Source organism: Pezoporus wallicus, unplaced genomic scaffold, assembly GCF_028554395.1.
Source record: "Pezoporus wallicus isolate ANWC-B61680 ecotype Strahan unplaced genomic scaffold, APGP_CSIRO_Pwel_v1 scaffold_7392, whole genome shotgun sequence".
NCBI classification, from domain to species: Eukaryota; Metazoa; Chordata; class Aves; order Psittaciformes; family Psittacidae; genus Pezoporus; species Pezoporus wallicus.
Window position 1 is genome coordinate 4,456,513 of NW_026639923.1, and position 20,586 is coordinate 4,477,098.

General features: G+C 40.9%; 2 protein-coding genes across 3 annotated transcripts; both read left to right on the forward strand.

Moving 5' to 3' along the window:
- The first annotated feature begins 1,281 nt into the window (after nucleotides 1-1,281).
- On the forward strand, nucleotides 1,282-20,383 carry LOC130603191 (ubiquitin carboxyl-terminal hydrolase 42-like). The gene is given in 15 exon segments (XM_057416760.1): nucleotides 1,282-1,414; nucleotides 1,956-2,156; nucleotides 3,168-3,278; nucleotides 3,425-3,527; nucleotides 3,688-3,755; nucleotides 3,900-3,970; nucleotides 4,515-4,597; nucleotides 5,079-5,190; nucleotides 5,797-5,937; nucleotides 6,139-6,239; nucleotides 6,701-6,839; nucleotides 7,550-8,281; nucleotides 8,654-8,742; nucleotides 18,903-20,321; nucleotides 20,323-20,383. Coding segments are annotated over 15 exon segments (3,564 nt in total).
- LOC130603331 (ubiquitin carboxyl-terminal hydrolase 42-like) lies at nucleotides 14,028-16,888 on the forward strand. 2 transcript variants are annotated; one of them, XM_057416987.1, is made up of 6 exons: nucleotides 14,028-14,069; nucleotides 14,834-14,916; nucleotides 15,399-15,510; nucleotides 15,878-16,018; nucleotides 16,220-16,320; nucleotides 16,777-16,888. In XM_057416987.1, exons 3-6 carry the CDS (start codon nucleotides 15,409-15,411, stop codon nucleotides 16,859-16,861), a joined length of 429 nt encoding a protein of 142 aa, XP_057272970.1. In that variant the 5' UTR covers nucleotides 14,028-14,069; nucleotides 14,834-14,916; nucleotides 15,399-15,408; the 3' UTR covers nucleotides 16,862-16,888. The 2 variants fall into 2 exon arrangements, with proteins under 2 accessions (XP_057272970.1, XP_057272969.1); XM_057416986.1 differs by lacking the exon at nucleotides 14,028-14,069 and having other exon boundaries at nucleotides 14,672-14,916.
- Nucleotides 20,384-20,586: the final 203 nt, after the last annotated feature.

Sequence of the window (20,586 nt, forward strand, 5' to 3'; positions counted from 1 at the left end):
GCGCTCCTGCTTCCGGACGGTCCTGGAGCTGCGAGCCCGGAAAGCGACACCTGGGGAGGGGTTGAGGGCACCGAGGCGGGGCGGGGCGGCGCTGAGGCTGTCCCCGCACAGTGGTTGCCGCGGGTGGGAAGTGCCGAGCGGGGCTGGGTCGTAGCGTGAGGTGGAGCGGGTAGGGCGAGGCGAGGTGAGGTGAGGTGAAGCGAGGGATCCCTCGGAGCCGCGCTCTGCCCTCGCCTTCCGCGTCAGGGTCTCTTTGGTTTGGCTGTGTTTGGGCTCTTGCCGCTCCCAAGCGCGGACATGCTGCGTGCCGCGCCGGTCCGTGAGAGCAGCGGTGCCAAACTGCTCTTAGGAACCAAAACCTGTCGGAAAGGCAGAGCGGGGGGTGAGCGGGTAGGTGCTTCAGGCTTAGCGCTGGTGACGGAAGGCCGGACAGTTCCATCTGGAACTGCTACTATGACGTTAACCGGCTTCGAGAGCTTCTCTTGCGACCCGGGAGAAGCAGACCCTCAGACCCCGGTGAAACACTGGGCAGCCGCGCCTTGGGAGAGCAGAGAAGCCCCTGGGCGGACGGAGACCACGGTCCCGGGACGGACACAGACCCCGACGCCGTCCCCGACCCCGGAGCTGACAAACTCGGACCCCTTTGCTTCCAGGTAAGGTTAAAGTGATAATTAACTGCGGGTTTCCTGGGTTGGCAGCTGGATTATTTTTGATGAAAGTAAACAAGCGTGGCGTGTGTGTATGGGTTTGTGTGTGTGTGTTTGTGTGTGTGTTCGGGTTGTTCCTTATTTCGAATTTGTGTGTGTGTATACGTTTGGGTTTTGGTTTTGTGTTTTTTTTTGGGGGGGGGTGGTTTTGCTTTTTTGTTGTTGGTTTAGTTTGGGTATCTTTTTCTTACGGTAGTGTTGCATTGTGGAAGTGTCGTTTGCAATTTAGAGACATAGAAGTGCTTTCATGTCTTCATGTCTACTACAGTAGTAGTAGTTTTGTATTGCTCCTTATTTCTACGTAGGTGTTTTTGTGTATGTTATTGTTTTACAGTCACCGCTGCCAATGTTTGTTTTGTCATGAGACAAATGTGTAATTGCACTTAACGGCAGTTTTGTGAGTGGGGTTTTTAGTTTGGTTGTTGTCGTTTGTTTTTGTTTTTTTCATATTTCTTACCAGCTATTTAGTTCTTCAAGTTATCTCTTTGATACTGAGTGACAGAATTTCCTTCTGGAATGCTTCTTGATAGTCTTAAGTCAACCAGAACTTTTACCTCTGTTACAGATACGAACAATGACTTTAAAGAGAATATCTTCAATATTTAAAAACCTGTCACAACCTGAGGAAGATGCAGAGAAAGCACCGACAGGTTCTGTGTATTCTAGAGCCTCTGAAAAACCTAAGCCTTTTGGCCAGGAAGAGCAAAGTTAGTGTGTCTTCTGTCCTTCCCCTCCTTTCTTCAGAACAAAATACCCAAAAGTTAGAAAACACAGTTCTCATTTGTTGCACTGATACAAGATGATGACTAAAGCCTTCAGCACTAGGCTGCAATTTTGTGAGTCCCCTAAGGCAACTGAAGGGACTGGTATTGGAAAACCTGTAGTTTTATCTTTAAAAACCTACTTGCAACAATGGGTTTGAGGAGGTTTTTATAATACACAGACTTAGCCAGGTCTTCTGTGCTGTGCAGAGAAAAGTACATTTTACCTTTGTGTTTATGGCTTCCATTATTCACAAGCCTTTGAATGCTAACCCTGCTCAGGAAGAGGTCTGGTATCCGTAGGGTTACCTGCTCCGCTGGTTACTCCCTTACTTTTCCATCCTAGTTCTTACAATCTGTTCATCATGTTGTTTTGCGTTGTGGAGCAGACCTGGTTCTTCTGGGTCCTCCTGCAGAATGCTCCCTTTTAAACATGCTTTTTCAAAGAGAAACATTAAATATTTTTTGAAATCTGATTTTCTTGCAGTCGTTAACGATGGAATTGCCCCACCACGTAAAATTCTTTTTCCACCTGAGAAAATCTGCATGGATTGGCAACAGCCACTGAACGTTGGAGTTGGACTGTGGAATCTGGGCAATACGTGTTACCTTAATGCTACTTTACAGTGTTTGACGTACACACCTCCTCTGGCCAATTACATGCTGTCTCTTGAACACAGCAAGTCATGTGAGTACTTTCTAACATGATTATAAATACGTTGGGCGGCTGCAAAGGTGAAAGAACAAGAGTGATTCTGTGGAGAAAATGCGTGGCTTTCCCGTTTTACCTGTCGAAGCTGGCTTTGAATGCCATCTTCGTGGTCTTTTTCAACATAAATGATTCTGTGATTCCATGCTTATTTAACAGGAAGCTCGGAATGGCATATAAAGTGCATTTGTTCATTTAATGCCCAATGGCAAAGTTGCAAATAAAGAGCATTTCTTGCTTTGTGTGAATAGCGAAGTACGTTGTAAAGGAAGGCATTTGATGAACATTTGGCATTTGTGTTTCCTGCTGGTAGAAAGGTGGTAAAATGTAGGATGTTGGCATCGTAGCGTCTTCGTCTCTGCAGCCTAGATAGCGTCATGTGCTAGTACTGCAATAAATGACATGTTCACTATTGACCCATTAAAAAAGCCCACACCCTAGAAAGCACTACGAGCTAATTTCTGCTGACCTGAAATGGAAATTTGTGTGGGGCAGTATTAAAATTTAGACTGGTTTTATTCTAGTTAAAAGTTTGTATTTTTTAAGCCTTTGAATTTGTGTTCTTCACATTTCCATTCTATGCTTGAACTGATTTGGCATAGGAGCCTCTTTTCATATCCTTCTAGGTCTATTTTGACAAAGGTACATGCATGCTTTTTGGTTTGGCATCTTAGTGTTTATTCCTAGAAATTTAACTGTGTTTTTTTTTGACATAGATAAAAATGCTTCCAGTTAAGAACCCTGTTGCAAAAAGGAGGGCAGAAATACTTACACATACCTTCCTTTAACCTTTCCTTTCTCCCAGAGGATTCTTAGCTCTGTGTCATGTAGCTCACCTAACAGCAATATGCTGAAATTCGCACGCATTCTCTCTTAGCGCTGTGTCATCAATATCAGTAGTGTTTTTCGTGGCTATTGTTTTTTGGTTTTGTTCTTTTTTTGGTAGCAATGCTTATTTGACTAGACTGTGTTGCTTCTTTCACTCTTCAGGTCACGAAAAAGGCTTCTGTATGATGTGTACATTGGAAGCTCACATTAACCAGGCCCTGTGTTTCTCTAATAGTGCTATCAAACCTATATCTGTTATCAATGGCCTTAAAAGTAAGTCATTTCAGATGGTTTTCTTTTGATATATTGGGTAACTTCAAAGCACTCTCTGATGCATAGAAATGATTTTGATACTTTTAGAAACGTGAGTTTTCTTTCATTTTCTAGGAGATAAATATAACCACCTTCTTATTTATTAGGTATAGGAGAACATTTCTGTTACGGCAGTCAAGAGGATGCACATGAATTCTTGTCCTTCACTGTTGATGCTTTGCAGAGAGCTTGCTTGAATGGAGGCACCACGTACGCATAAACGAATTATTTAACCCTTAGATGTTCTCTAGCCCCTTTTACTCCTTTCTTTACTATACTACATTAAAATGACTGTCCTTGGTAAAAACTGTTTGAAGAGTTAACTCTGAGCCTTGTATCATCTGAGGCCTGATTTATCATTTCTTTCCAGATGGGACACATCTTCTCAAGCCACTACACTTATTTATCAAATATTTGGAGGATACCTAAGATCCCGAGGTACTTGTTACAATTCTTCCTGTCCTTTGAACTGGTCTGTGTCTGTTTGTCTGTAGTAAAGGACTTTGTGCTTTGACTAAAGTAAAATGTATGAAGACTCTAAATTTGTCCAGTCAGTGTTAAGCATTTGTATTCTGATTCCAGTAAAATGCTTGAACTGCAAAGCCGTTTCGGACAGGCACGAGCCATTCCTCAGTATTACTTTGGATATAGAGGTAAGGTGTTTTGTGAATACGGCTCGAGCTGCATAAGGACCTGTAGAGCTTTCCAGATAAAGGCATTTTACTTAAAAATATACACTGCTAAAAGGAAAGAGCTTGGTGTTGGGTGGGAGTGGATTGGGCTTTGGTCTTGTGTGGAATGCATCTAGATGCTCTCCATGTTTGCAGTGGGTTTAACCTGTAAAAACAGTAATCACATCTACACAAACACCTATACCCTCACACTTCTCTGTTATTCTGCTTCAGCATCTATATCGTTAGGCTGATGGGTTTGCTTGTTCTCATTATTGATGCCGTAGCATAGTACAGATGGTGTCTGTGGCACTGCAAACTTTATCTTTTTATTTCAAAGTAGCATCATTTCCACAGGAGGTAAATGCTCAGCGTACTCTGAGGTTTCTGCCTCCTTCACAGTGGTTGCCGGTTGACAGTAGGTCACTTGAGGATGAACTAGCAAGGTTCTCTCGTAGTTATACCAGGAAGTGTTTGAAATTTTGCATTTCCAGTGACCTAGTGCTCTACCTTCTTATTCATCCAGACCGTTACGTCTCTCACCGCGGCTCTGAAACAATTTGTGACACCTGAACAACTGGACGGAGTAAACAGCTATAAGTGTAGCAAGTAAGATTCCTACTAATTCCATCTGAGTCCAAGAGAAGGCGTTTAATGTGTCACATGAATATTTGGAAATAGAAGAATTGTGGCCATTAGCTCATATTAGACTTTTATTCCTACTGCTGCCTGCGCTGGGGTTTATTAGCCTTCGTCAGTGTGAGGTTGCACACAGAAATATTCGTCTGGCCAGAAGTTAAAGGGGATGTCTGCTAAGTAGTGGTGAGCTGAAGCACGGAGCTAAGGACAACGATTTGGGGTGGGAGGCAACATCAGCTGGCTGAAGGTCCTAGTGTTCCGTGTGAAAGGATAATGTTCTAAGTCCTTTGTTTTGTAGAGCTGTCCGCTTACATGCTGTTACCTTCTGTCTATTAACAAACGTGAAGTGCAGCATATGGGTTCATAAGCCTGTGCGAGAGATGAAAACTTGTTTGAGTTTTGGGAGGGGGAAGAATTTGCTGTTAAACATTTGTCTGTGCTTGTTTTTAAGGTGCGAAAACATGGTTCCTGCCTCCAAGAGGTGCACGATACATCGCTCCTCCAAAGTTCTCATCGTATCGCTGAAAAGATTTGCAGATTTTACTGGTGGCAAGATCAACAAGGTATATTTGCAGCTGTAAAGCAGCTTTATCTTCTCGGAATGGGAGATTTCCCCAAGAAAATATCATTTTAAACGGGGGAAGTTTAGATTGGATATAAGGAAGAAATTCTTTACTGTTAGGCTGGTGAGGCATTGGAATGGGTTGCGCAGGGAAGCTGTGAATGCTCCATCCCTGACGGTGTTCAAGGTCAGGTTGGGCAGAGCCTTGGGTGGCATGGTTTAGTGGGAGGTGTCTCTGCCCACGGCAGGGGGGTTGGAACTAGATGATCTTAAGGTCCCTTCCAACCCTAACTATTCTATGATTCTACGGTTTAAAAGCTGTTAATGTTTGCAGGCTGTAAGTGTAATAACAATAGTCCAAGAAAAGTCAATCTAACAACTATGGCTTACGGTAACCATAAGAGTATACCTCACTCTTAGAGTTAATTCTGCAGAAAACAGTTCTCTGCAGCTTCAATTACGAAATATTGTTTCTGAGAATAGGTATTTTTAAATGAATCAAGACTATATTTGTGTGATCCTAGCCTGTGTTTTGAGAAGGGTTTTTGTCAGGCTGTTCCATGAAGTGTTTCGGGGTAATTTTTGAATCTTCCTGTTTTGTGTTTAGGATGTGGAATACCCTGAATATTTGGATCTTCGAGCATATATGTCCCAGTCAAGGGGAGAACCACTCATGTATTCTTTATATGCAGTTCTTGTTCATTCTGGTTTCAGCTGCAATGCTGGACACTATATCTGCTTCATAAAGGTGGGTATCAGCTTGATTTCTAACAGGGTAAAATAAACAAAGAAAATCAATGTTACCGGCAACCACCATTTTGATGGAGAAAGGTTGAATGATGTGTTCCGTTTGATTTGTTTGGTACGTTTCGTGCTGTAGTGTTCCGCCTGTGATGTCATTTGGACATCATGCGTTTTGTCTGAAGATGCCACTGTCTTTTGTTTGCAGGCCGGCAATGGATTTTGGTATCGAATGAATGATGCCATAGTGGAGCGTTCCGATATCAAAACGGTTCTCAATCAGCAAGCTTATTTACTTTTTTATATCAGGTAATACCGACTACTGAATCTGTTCAGAATATATTTACTTTCCTGTTACTGATACTTTTCTTTTTTTCCAAGTGTTTTTCTTTCTGTCCTAGGAAAAGTTTACTGTTTCTGTAATTCAGTTCTGTCTAACCTGAACTTACCGCTGTCATTTACTGTCTTTCATTGCTTGGCCTTAAACTGGTGTGCTTGTGTACATTGCTCTGTATCCGCTCTACGTAGCGGGGTAATTTAGAAGAGGAGAAATAACACCGTAGATGGCGTAAGGGTGAGATGTTGCTCTGACAAGAATAGTCATTGTAGGGAGACCATTGTCTGTTTTTTTAGTTTGTAGTCTCGGTTGAGTCTTTTGTATGTGGCTTCTGTGTCACGTCATCTGTTCTTATAAAATTACAGATGGGGTTTTAATCCAAGAATAGGTTGAAAGAAAAACTCTAAAGTGATATCACTGTTTTTTTCCCAAGGCGCCACGATTTGACAGTTGGAGAACGTGGTTTTTGCTTACCAGCAACTTCTTATCCCCGTTCATTCCTTGGTCAGCACGGGCCTAATAGTAAGCAGGCTGGATTTATGGGAGCACGGCTTCCTCCTCGTATGATTAAGGTAATTTGCAGGGAGCAAATAATGGCACCAAATTGATAATGTTGTTTTCTTTTGATGGGGGGGGGGGGGGGTAGCTTGTTGTTTTAGAGCATCTGATGAATTGTTTTCCCTCCCACACTGCAGCTTTCTTCACAACCATCATGCAACAGCCAGAATTATTCAAACAGTAGCTAGTCCCAAATTGTGCAGCCATGCTACTTCATTATACTTCCAACTCAAAGCGCTTTCTAAAGCACTGAGAGCTACGCTTTTGAGACACTTGGAGGAGTCTGTTAATTCTTGATGATGATGATGACGATAAGAAGAATAGTAGTAGTAATAATAATAATTAAATATCACTCCCCCAGTGTTACTTCAGCTGAGACAGTGAAAACGATTTTTCTTGGTCCTGAGTACCAGAGCAATTATAGCAGTGTTTTCAGGGAACGTTTAAAGGGGAAAATAAACATATTTGGGAAGAGCTTTAGTCAATGTTAAGTTGTTTGAGTGGGTTTCAGAAAATGAGGCTCATTTGATACCAAGATGCAGTAAACCAAAAGCAGCAGGAATGAAACACACTTGTTGGACTTAGGTTTATATTGGAAGTGGCGTGTTTTTCTTCTTAGGTGGTGAGGCAATTTGTAGAAATATTTAGTAGGAGAATTTAATGTTTTAATAAGTGCGGTGTGATTGCACATATTCATCTTGCAATCTTTTCTTTTTAAATACAGAATTCAAGTCGTTTAAATGGAAATGGACCCCTAGAAGAGGATACAAATCCTGTTGGTATCACCATAAAAAGGCCATCTTCAGCTCCATCAACAGCTTGCATTCAAAACTGGGCAATTACCAGGCCTTCAACTACGGATCCATCAAAAGCCCAGAAGATCACTATCAGTATTCGTAAAATATTGCCTGAGTGTCAGACTGTGTCACAACCTGACTGTCTTACCAGTGCTCTGGAGAATGAGGATCTCAGCAAGGCTGTTCCTTCCTCCACAATTGCAAATTCTCTCAGAGCAGAGTCTACCTCAAATGCATCTACAGTGGCAGTTGCTGCTAACATTTCCAAACAGGAAGTTCCTGATGAAATGTTTGTAGAGCCAGCAGTGAATGGAAGTTCTACACTCGGGTCTGATGCTACAGTCGCTTCCAGTCCAGAGTCTTCAGGAAAATCTGAGGCGTCGAATGGCGTGTTTAAAATGAATTACAACGTATCTTCCAACGGAACTGTAATACTGAAGGTAGTCGGCACATTGCAGAATTCCCGTTCTTTCTGTGAGAGTGCTGAAGAAGAGAGATCCCATCATGTGCTGCCAAAAAATGATTCACTAAATTGTGCTATTAGTTTAGATAATGGATCTAAACAAAATGGACTGAAACTTGATGATTTTACTTCCCAAGTCCAACCTGCTAAACCTTCTGAGATATTCTTTGCTAAAACAAATGGATTGCTTGAACCAGTGAGTTGTTTGTTCCATCTAGAACTCCTCACCTATGGTGTGTTTAGTATTCAGGAGCATTAAAATGTTCCTAAGTCATGTGAAAACAGCACAAATTTAAACTTCATCGTTAACGCTTTGTGCTATTGTCGCATTAGAATTTGCAGAGCTGAACTGGCATGTGAGAACATGTCAACTTCAGAAAATTTCACCTGAGATAGTACTTCATAAGTTTCATAAATATACTGGGGGGGAAGGGGTGATGTGTGAGATAGCAATGGTGCATGTAAGGCAAAGTGATCTTGTTTAATGACTAATGAGGAAATTTTGAAAACAGTTTTCTTCTAAAGGTAGTATTTTTTTTGTCTGTTAACGTCTGCGTTTTAATTGTAGGTACCTGTAGCTGAGTCACCGATTCCTCAAGAAATAGTCTTAGAATCCCTGGCCTACAGCCACCTGAACAGGTTGTCAGAGAAAACAAGGTAAATTGAGTACACTCTGATGAAAACAAGATTTCATACAAGTTTATCATTGTTTTACCCATCTACTAGTACTATTTAATAGAAAGCTTTCCACACTGTATGTGTAGGGTTGCAGACATCAGCACTGAACATGTGTTATTCTGATATTAATGAAAGCAGATGCCTCCCAGAATGGTTCTGTTTCTTCATAGGATAATTTTACTTTTTTTTACAATTGGATTTCTTTTCCACTGTAAATTCCCACCTTGTGCCCTCCCATTTTGTGGAGAGAAGGGAAATGAATGAGTTGACTTTTTTCTAGTTTGGGGAGAGCGAAGGTAGTGGTTTTGGCTGCTGATGCCTTACAGAGTCCCTTTAGAAAGCTACAGTTTCCAAACTGTGTAAGGGAGTTTAGAAACATACAGAGTTTACCAGTAGCCACCAAATCTTTTACTTCAAGGGATTTTTGCTCCTAACATTTATCTTTTAGGTGAACTTTTTCAAATGAAAAATGTGTTTTTGTTTTGTGCAGTGTCCCTGCACCTCAAAGGTCTGAGGGTGATCGTCTGATGGAAACCGTAGTGACGGAAAATAATAACTACGCAGAAGTACCGCCTGTTAATGACTCTTCTCTTACAAAGCTGGATAAAGTTCTGGAGAGTCAATTCTCTAGACAAAATGAGGGGTTGAATAATAAAAAATGCGAAGAGGATAACAGGCAAAAATACGAGGAGAAGATACACGACTCCAAAAAAACTGACAAAGAGCACTGCCGAAAGAAGAGACAATACTCTGACATTGACGAGGAGAAGCAAAGCAGGAGCAAAGTGGATGATTGTTCCTGCAAAAGGAGGTGCTCTCACAGAATGGAAACAAATCAGCAATATCATGCTAAGCAGGACTATTGCAATGAAGGCAAGTACAGACCTTCCTATAATGAAAGAAACAGTCCAAATAATGGCAAAATCTGAGGAAAATACTCTCGTTACAGATCCCGAAGCAGAGAAAGAACGGAACAAGACAGGAATCAGTATTATCGTTCCAAAGGAGAGAGAACCTGGAGCATGGAAACATACCGTCGAAGCACGGAGTTGGGAAAAATGCAGATATTACAAGACTTATGACTCTGTCCATAGAAAAGGAGATGGTAGAGAGAGGAAGTCCTTTCATTTTGATAAAGCCTTTCATAAATTGAGTCAGTTCTACAAATCACGTAGGCATTATCACTGCAAGAGCAGATGGGCTCACAACACTCACTGCAGAGAGGAAGGATGGCATCACTTGAGCAGCCACAGCGGAAACTTCCGTCATTGTTCACTACCTCTGCAGCAGTCTGAAAAACACTCTCGGGAAGGGCACGCACCTCCACCTGCCTCAGCTCATGCACAATTTGACAACTCTTTCTGGGAAAATGAGAAACTGAGGCTTGGCAAGAGGAAATATGGCAACGCAGAAGGAAGAGAAGGTGAACTGGAAAAGAAATGCCGCAAGATAGATGATAAATACCAAGAGAAGGATTACAAGTAAGCAGGAATTCCAGCATAATCCGCCATTCTTTTCCTAACTCTTTTCTGAATGTTTCCCATGCCTGCCTTTTTCCCATTGTTTCTAAGTGATTTATATAGGATAATCTGACTACGGGTTGGTCATTGGGCTGGTCATTAGGTTGGTCAAGCAAACATAGGAGGGATGTTGCTGAATAGCATTAGAATGCTAGATCTGGAGCACAAAGCGAAGAACCTGTCGTGGTTTAATCCCAGCCTGCTGAACGAAGGACAGAACCACATCTGCGCAATGTTCTTGATTAGGTTACCTTAGATTAGCCACCTTCTCGAGTCTGTCGGATCCTGTAATCACAGGGCAGACGGAGCTGCATGCAGGCTTGAGACTTCTCGTTCAGAAACCAAACCACTGAGACAGGGTTTGATGCTGAATGTCATGCCAGGGAGCGACATTGCTTTCTTTTGTCTTTCAGATGCAAAGCTCACTGATGGAATCCTTCAGTGCCTGAACTAAACCTACCAACAAAACCAACTACTTCTTACCATCAAAACTGAGTCTTTACCATCAATCCTGATGGTTTACCATCGAACCTGGCTGTTTACCATCAAGAATGACTCTTTACCATCAAACCTGTTTACCATCGAACCTTGCTTTGCCATCAAAACTGACTCTTTACCACCAAACCTGATTGTTTACCATCAAACGTGACTGTTTACCATCAAACGTGACTGTTTACCATGGAAGGTGGCTTTACCACCAAACCTGCTTACGATCGAATCTGGCTTTACCATCAAAACTGACTCTTTATCATCAAACCTGTTTACCATCAAACCTGGCTTTACCATCAAAACCGACGACTCTTTGCCGAAAGAAACTATGACTCTTTGTCTTCAAACTGGACTTTATCGATACTATCGAAACTTAGAATTTATTGTTGAAACTTTTACCGTCAAGGCAAAATCCATCTGTTTTAATTCCATTTTCTTAATATACCGTCACTTGTCTGAAGTCTCAGTTGTCTGGTTTTGTCTCCCTAAAGTGGCTAGCTAAAGACAAATTCATACTGTGATTTTAATTTTGATTATTAAATGCTGTCAAACTGTGATGCACTTCATAGTCACTGGTCCTGCATCAGGAGACCAGTGAGTGGGAACCTCTGTGAAATACAGTTCATCTGACTAATCTGTCTGGTCTAATGAATCGACTTGAGGAGAAGAGATCTGAGTTGTTCCCCCACTTGCCTTATATTTGACTGAAGCTCATGGAAGGCAACGGGCAAAATCCCTCCTTAATTTAGGGTGGGAAAGCAGCTCTTAATGGAGTAACATTCATAGCAACACAGCTATGAGTGTTCAGCCTTACAAAAACAACCGATTTTGCAGCTGAGGAGTTTTCTCTCTGAAAAATTCAACCTGTCAATTTAAATCAGTGTGCTTAAAGGTAGGCAAAGAGGCCTTTTACTTACAAGAGCAGTTGCAAAATCAGATCTTAACTAAATCAGCACGCACCTCCCATGTATTCCTGGTAAATGAGGAGCTATGCAACAGTAGAGTTTCACACTTTATTTTAGAGAAAGTCTCCAGGCTGAAGCAACAGGTCCTCCTGATAAATGACAGCGTTACTATTGCAGTGGATTTACATCAAACATCACATTTTTAACAATGATCGATACAGAGTATGTCATGCAAATCACTTGTGTACACCAAGTAATACTTCAATCAGTCCCTATCTGTGCAGCATTTACATTTTCTATTCAAACTGTAGCTAGAAACATTTTACAAGAAAATACAGAAAAGGAATTTGTAAGCCAAAAGTCTTAGTTTGTAGGATTTGGTCTACAAGAGACCTAGCTTTTCCAGCCAGCATATCTACATAGGTATGTACTACATCTTAAAAATACGCATTGTTTTCAAACACTAGAAAGCACTATAAATGCTGCTCAGTTGACAGAGGTTCTGTTTTGTACCAGTTTAAACCGGTTCAAAATGTGAAGCAACGTAAAGCTTATTTTGTCAGAATAGTGTCAGTTTTAAGTCAGTCCGGCTGAGCTGAAGTTTCCCGTGCATTTCTCTGCCTGCACTGCACTGGCACCGGCACCGTGGCTGATGGAAGCAGCCACACAGTTCAGATGCTGAGCGAAGCCACCTGCCTGGCTCTGGCTGGCCCCTGCAGCTGCAAAGGGCAGCACTGAAAACCAGGAGCAGAAGAACTGCACGCGTTTCAGTGCAAGAGGAAGGGAGAAGTTTGTCGTCCCCAGAGGGCTTTTCCTCAGCACGGCCAACCTCTAACAGGTGCTGCTTTAGGCCACTGAGCCGCCAGTCTGTCTGAGTAGCTACCCCTGGACTTAAAGCCCAATAGTAAAAGGGAAAAAAAAAGGTTGAGAGTTTTTTTCTTTGCCCGCATGGGTAGTACCTACTTGCCTGATATTTTCACAAGCCACTTTGTTTTACTGGCCTTGTGAACAGTGGAAAGTTTGGGCCAGTTTCACTCCCTCTTAATCCTCTTACAAAGAACATTCGGAATGAAATATCATCACACACAAGAACATTGTTCCGTTAGCTTTGGTAAATTAAAAGAGATTCACTGAGCACCACAAATAGCTGATTAGGATGTCGCATCTTTTTAATGCTAAGAAATACTACATTTCCTGCTACAATAGCCTTAGTTATACGTTACTCTCAATAGTTATTCCTGCCGGATAGAAGAACTTCATCTAAATACAGCAAATTAACTCCCAAGGCATTTCCTTCATGCTTCTGGGCAGGCATCCTCACCCGGTTAAATAAACAGATTTTCAGAAGGGAAGAACTGATACAAAAGTGCTTCATGGCTTATGAATGCTTTTGTAATCTCACATTTCTCCGGGAATACTTTATTGGCTGCTTTTCACACCCTTGCACTTCTTGGTACCACTGATTCATCAATGTCAGTAGTGTTTTGTCATACATTCTGCAGCCTGTAGAGTTCACATTCATATCAGTCTGCAAAAAAAAAAAAAAAAAGTCATTGCAATACTGAAAATGTTCATCAGAAAATGCATTTTAATACATACTTAGTCGTCATTTAAATTCTGTACAGGATTGCATAATAAAATGTCACAAAACTCTTGGGATATTTACACCTTAGGAGAAGAGAATGTACATGAAGAGAGGACATTGTACCTGTAGCTTAAAAACTACTAATTCATAAGGTTGAGGTTTGTGTTTTTTGTAGCAATGCATATTTGGCTAGAATGTTGCTTCTTTCACTCTTCAGGTCATGAAAAAGGCTTCTGTATGATGTGTACATTGGAAGCTCACATTAACCAGGTCCTGTGTTGCTCTAACAATGCTATCAAACCTACATCTGTTATCAATGGCCTTAAAAGTAAGTCATTTCAGATGGTTTTCTTTTCATACATTTGGTAACTTTTCAAAGCACTATTTCAGGCATAGAAGTGATTTTGATACTTTTAGAAACGTGAGTTTTCTTTCATTTTCTAGGAGATAAATATAACCACCTTCTTATTTATTAGGAATAGGAAAGCATTTCCATTACGGCAGTCAAGAGGATGCACATGAATTCTTGTCCTTCACTGTTGATGCTTTGCAGAAAGCTTGCTTGAATGGAAGCACCAAGTAAGCATAAACAAATTATTTAACCCTTAGATGTTCTCTAGCCCCTTTTCCTCCTTTCTTTACTATACTACATTAAAATGACTGTCCTTGGTAAAAACTGTTTGAAGAGTTAAATCTGAGCCTTGCATCATCCGAGGTCTGATTTATCATTTCTTTCCAGGTTGGACATATCTTCTCAAGCCACCACACTTATTTATCAAATATTTGGAGGATACCTAAGATCCCGAGGTACTTGTTCAAAATCTTCCTGTCCTTTGAACTGGTCTGTGTCTGTTTGTCTGTAGTAAAGGACTTTGTGCTTTGACTGAAATAATATGTATGAAGACTTTAAATTTGTCCAGTCAGTGTTAAGCATTTGTATTTTGATTCCAGTAAAATGCTTGAACTGCAAAGCCGTTTCTGATACGTATGAACCATTCCTTGATATTACTTTGGATATAAAGGTAAGATGTTTTGTGAATATGGGTCGAGCTGTATGAAGACCTGTAAAGCTTTCCAAATGAAGGCATTTTACTTAAAAATATACACTGCTAAAAGGAAAGAGCTTGGTGTTGAGTGGGGGTGGATTGGGCTTTGGTCTTGTGTGGAATGCATCTAGATGCTCTCCATGTTTGCAGTGGGTTTAACCTGTAAAAACAGTAATCACATCTACACAAACACCTATATTCTCACATTTCTCGATTATTCTGCTTCAGCATCTATACATCCATCGTTAGGCTGATGGGTTTGCTTGTTCTCATTATTGATGCCGTAGCATAGTACAGATGGTGTCTGTGGCACTGCAAACTTTATCTTTTATTTCAAAGTAGCATCGTTTCCACAGGAGGTAAATGCTCGGCGTACTCTGAGGTTTCTGCCTCCTTCACAGTGGTTGCCGGTTGACAGTAGGTCACTTGAGGATGAACTAGCAAGGTTCTCTCGTAGTTATACCAGGAATTGTTTGAAATTTTGCATTTCCAGTGACTTAGTGCTCTACCTTCTTATTCATCCAGACCGTTACGTCTATCACTAAGGCTCTAGAACAATTTGTGAAACCTGAACAACTGGACGGAGAAAACAGCTATAAGTGTAGCAAGTAAGATTCCTACTAATTCCATCTGAGTCCAAGAGAAGGCATTTAATGTGTCACATGAATATTTGGAAATAGAAGAATTGTGGCCATTAGCTCATATTAGACTTTTATTCCTACTGCTGCCTGCGCTGGGGTTTATTAGCCTTCGTCAGTGTGAGGTTGCACACAGAAATATTCGTCTGGCCAGAAGTTAAAGGGGATGTCTGCTAAGTAGTGGTGAGCTGAAGCACGGAGCTAAGGACAACGATTTGGGGTGGGAGGCAACATCAGCTGGCTGAAGGTCCTAGTGTTCTGTGTTAAAGGATTATGTTGTAAGCCCTTTGTTTTGTAGAGCTGTCCGCTTACATGCTGTTACCTTCTGTCTATTAACAAATGTGAAGTGCAGCATATGGGTTCATAAGCCTGTGCGAGAGATGAAAACTTGTTTGAGTTTTGGGAGGGTGAGGAATTTTGCTGTTAAACATTTGTCTGTGCTTATTTTTAAGGTGTAAAAACATGGTTCCTGCCTCCAAGAGGTACACAATACATCGCTCCTCCAAAGTTCTTACAATATCACTGAAAAGATTTGCAAATTTTACTGGTGGCAAGATCAACAAGGTATATTTGCAGCTGTAAAGCAGCTTTATCTTCTTGGAATGGGAGATTTCCCCAAGAAAATATCATTTAAAACTTGTTAATATTTGCAGGCTGTAACCATTGACTAATAACAATAGTCTAAGAAAAGTCAATCTAACAACTATGGCTTACGGTAACCATAAGAGTATACCTCACTCTTAGAGCTAATTCTGCAGAAAACAGTTCTCTGCAGCTCCAACTATGAAATATTGTTTCTGAGAATAGGTATTTTTAAATGAATCAAGACTATATTTGTGTGATCCTAGCCTGTGTTTTGAGAAGGGTTTTTGTTAGGCTGTTCCTTGAAGTGTTTCAGGATAATTTTTGAATCTTCCTGTTCTGTGTTTAGGATGTGAAATACCCTGAATATTTGGATCTTCGAGCGTATATGTCCCAATCAATGGGAGAACCACTCATCTACGCTTTATATGCAGTTCTTGTTCATTCTGGTTTCAACTGCAATGCAGGACACTATATCTGCTTCATAAAGGTGGGTATCAGCTTGATTTCTAACAGGGTAAAATAAACAAAGAAAATCAATGTTACTGGCAACCACCATTTTGATGGAGAAAGGTTGAATGATGTGTTCCGTTTGATTTGTTTGGTACGTTTCGTGCTGTAGTGTTCCGCCTGTGATGTCATTTGGACATCATGCATTTTGTCTGAAGACGCCACTGTCTTTTGTTTGCAGGCCGGCAATGGATTTTGGTATCGAATGAATGATGCCATAGTGGAGCGTTCTGATATCAAAACGGTTCTCAATCAGCAAGCTTATTTACTTTTTTATATCAGGTAATACCGACTACTGAATCTGTTCAGAATATATTTACTTTCCTGTTACTGATACTTTTCTTTTTTTCCAAGTGTTTTTCTTTCTGTCCTAGGAAAAGTTTACTGTTTCTGTAATTCAGTTCTGTCTAACCTGAACTTACCGCTGTCATTTACTGTCTTTCATTGCTTGGCCTTAAACTGGTGTGCTTGTGTACATTGCTCTGTATCCGCTCTATGTAGCGGGGTAATTTAGAAGAGGAGAAATAACACCATAGTAAGGGTGAGTTGTTGCTCTGACAAGAATAGTCATTGTAGGGAGACCATTGTCTGTCTTTTTTAGTTTGTAGTCTTGGTTGAGTCCTTTGTATGTGGCTTCTGTGTCACATCATCTGTTCTTATAAAATTATAGATGGGGTTTTAATCCAAGAATAGATTGAAAGAAAAACTCTAAAGTGATATCACTGTTTTTTTTCCAAGGCGCTACGATCTGACACTTGGAGAACGTGGTTTTTACTTACCAGCAACTTCTTATCCCCGTTCATTTTGGTCAGCGGGGGCCTAATAGTAAGCAGGCTGGATTTATGGGACCATGGCTTCTCCTCATATGATTAAGGTAATTTGCAGGGAGCAAATAATGGCACCAAATTGATAATGTTGCTTTCTTTTGATGTGGTTTGGGAGCTTGTAGTTTTAGAGCATCTGAATTTTATTTTCCCTCTGCAGCTTTCTTCACAAATCATGCAACAGATCACTCTTTTTCAGTGTTAGTTTAGCTGAGATAGTGAAAACGATTTTTCTAATCTGGATACAAGACCAATTATTGCAGTGTTTTCAGGGAACGTTTAAAGGGGAAAATAAACATAAAAACTCTGAATGTTAAGTTCTTTGAGTTGGTTTCAGAATATGAGGCTCATTTATACCAAGATGCAGTAAACCAAAACTGAATGAAACACACTTGTTCTTAGGTTTATATTGGAAGTGGCGTGTTTTTCTTCTTAGGTGGTGAGGCAATTTGACAGTTTTAATAAGTGCGGTGTGATTGCACATATTCATCTTGCAATCTTTTCTTTTTAAATACAGAATTCAAGTCGCTTAAATGGAAATGGACCCCTAAAAGAGGATACAAATCCTGTTGGTATCCATAAAAAGGCCATCTTCAGCTCCATCAACAGCTTGCAGGGCAATTACCAGGCCTTCAACTACGGATCCATCAAAAGCCCAGAAGATCACTATCAGTATTCGTAACAAATAGTGAGTGTCAGACTGTGTCACAACCTGACTGTTTTGCTTTGGAGAATGAGGATCTCAGCAAGGCTGTTCCTATCCTCCACAATTACAAATTCTCTCAGAGCAGAGTCTTATAAATGCATTACCTCTAACATTTCCAAACAGGAAGTTCCTGATGAAATGTTTGTAGATTAAGTGAAATCCTTGCAGGCGCTTCCAGTCCAGAGTCTTCAGGCAAAGAATGGCGTGTTTAAAATGAATTGCAACATATCACCAAATTGATAATGTTGCACATTGCAGAATTCCTTCTTTTGTGAGAGGGAAGAAGAGGATCCCATCATGGGCCAAAGGGGTTCACTATATGCTATTATTCATCTGATGAATTGTTTTCCCTCCCACACTGCAGCTTTCTTCACAACCATCATGCAACAGCCAGAATTTCACCTGAGATAGTACTTCATAAGTTTCATAAATATACTGGGGGGGAAGGGGTGATGTGTGAAATAGCAATGGTGCATGTAAGGCAAAGTGATCTTGTTTAATAACTAATGAGGAAATTTTGAAAACAGTTTTCTTCTAAAGGTGGTATTTTTTTGTCTGTTAACGTCTGCGTTTTAATTGTAGATACCTGTAGCTGAGTCACCGATTCCTCAAGAAATAGTCTTAGAATCCCTGGCCTACAGCCACCTGAACAGGTTGGCAGAGAAAACAAGGTAAATTGAGTACACTCTGATGAAAACAAGATTTCATACAAGTTTATCATTGTTTTACCCATCTACTAGTACTATTTAATAGAAAGCTTTACACAGTACAGCAAATTCCACACTGTATGTGTAGGGTTGCAGACATCAGCACTGAACATGTGTTATTCTGATATTAATGAAAGCAGATGCCTCCCAGAATGGTTCTGTTTCTTCATAGGATAATTTTACTTTTTTTTACAATTGGATTTCTTTTCCAATGTAAATTCCCACCTCGTGCCCTCCCATTTTGTGGAGAGAAGGGAAATGAATGAGTTGACTTTTTTCTAGTTTGGGGAGAGCAAAGGTAGTGGTTTTGGCTACTGATGCGATGCAGAGCAGTGAGCAGAGGGAGACAAATGTGTTGGGTGTGGGTTTTAATGTACTACTTGCAAGCTCAAGAGAAGAAAAACATCTTCTCTGGGCACTGCTGAATGTGTAAGAGTCGGTTTCTAAAGGGACTGCCTTACAGAGTCCCTTTAGAAAGCTACAGTTTCCAAACTGTGTAAGGGAGTTTAGAAACATACAGAGTTTACCAGTAGCCACCAAATCTTTTACTTCAAGGGATTTTTGCTCCTAACATTTATCTTTTAGGGGAACTTTTTCAAGTGAAAAATGTGTTTTTGTTTTGTGCAGTGTCCCTGCACCTCAGAAGTCTGAGGGTGATCGTCTTATGGAAACCGTAGTGACGGAAACAGTGTTTGTCTATGAACAATCCAGGATGCCTCTTTCCGACCTTGGCTGTGAGGTTGAGAGTCCTTTTACTGTATCAGACTCTGAAACCACTGAAACCATTGCTACCGAAGACGTTGCTGAAAGTGTGATAACAAATGCTGATAACGTACATCCCAGTATCAGCGGTCAGCACAAGGTCAGGAAAATATCCTTGGATACTGAAGATGAATACCTTGGGCATTGTGAGTCTGAAGAAAGTAGAGACAAAGACAAACCAGGAAGACCAAAAGAACCTGTACTCTTTGCAAAAGGAGATCCTTCGTATATGAAAGGGTCTCCCGAGAGTGAAGAGAAATTATGGCAAGCTTCCTCTGTGAAGTCTGACATTGAATGTAGTCCTAAAAAACTTGTATGTCTAGGTGTTACAGATAAATGCCAAGATACAAAGGACATTTCTAATAACTATGTAGAGGTACCACCTGTTAATGACTCTTCTATTCCAAAGCTGGATAAAGTTCTGGAGAGTCAATTCCCCAGACAAAATGAGGGGCTGAATAATAAAAAATGCAAAGAGGATAATAGGCAAAAATACGAGGAGAAGGTACAGGACTCCAAAAAAACTGACAAAGAGCACTACCGAAAGAAGAGACAACAATACTCTGACAGTAAAGACCGGAAGCAAAGCAGGAGCAAAGCGGATGATCGTTCCTACAAAAGGAGGCGCTCTTGCAGCATGGAAACAAATAAGCAATATCATCATAAGCAGGATTATTGCAATGAAGGCAAGTACAGACCTTCCCATCATGAAAGAAACAGTCCAAATAATGGCAAAAGCTCAGGAAAATACTCTCGTTATAAATCCCGAAGCAGAGAAAGAACGGAACAAGACAGGAATAAGTATTACCATTCCAAAGGAGAGAGGACTTGGAACAGGGAAAGATACTACCAAGATGAATTACGGAGATGGGAAAAATGCAGATATTACAAGGATTATTACTCTGTTCATGGAACAGGTGATGGTAGAGAGAGGAAGTCCTCTCATTTTGATAAAGCCTTTGACAAATTGAGTCAATTCTACAAATCACGTAGGGATTATCACTGCAAGAGCAGATGGGCTCACAACACTCACTCCAGAGAGGAAGGAGCCCATCACTTGAGTAGCCACAGAGAGAACTTCCGTCACTGTTCAGTACCTCAGCAGTCTGAAAAACACTCTCGGGAAGGGCACGCACCTCCACCTGCCTCAGCTCATGCACGATTTGACAACTCTTTCTGGGAAAATGAGAAACTGAGGCTTGGCAAGAGGAAATATGGCGATGCAGAAGGAAGCGAAGCTGAAGGGGGAAAGAAACGCCGCAAGATAGATGACCAAAGAAAGAGAAAAGAAGGTCAAGAAGAAAATGAAGTCCAAAGAAAAATATCAAGAGAAGGATTACAAGTAAGCAGGGATTCCAGCATAATCTGCCATTTTTTTCCTAACTCTTTTCTGAATGTTTCCCATGCCTGCCTTTTTCCCATTGTTTCTAAGTGATTTATATAGGATAATCTGACTACGGGTTGGTCATTAGGTTGGTCAAGCAAACATAAGAGGGATGTTGCTGAATAGCTTTAGAATGCTAGATCTGGAGCACAAAGCGAAGAACCT

Bases quoted from the DNA above. Each gene is read 5' to 3' on its own strand.
- LOC130603331 (XM_057416987.1), top strand. From the start codon at position 15,409: ATGGTTCCTGCCTCCAAGAGGTACACAATACATCGCTCCTCCAAAGTT. The intron at 15,511-15,877 runs GTATATTTGCAG...TTCTGTGTTTAG, and splicing joins CTGGTGGCAAGATCAACAAG to GATGTGAAATACCCTGAATA. The intron at 16,321-16,776 runs GTAATACCGACT...TTTTTTTCCAAG, and splicing joins TATTTACTTTTTTATATCAG to GCGCTACGATCTGACACTTG.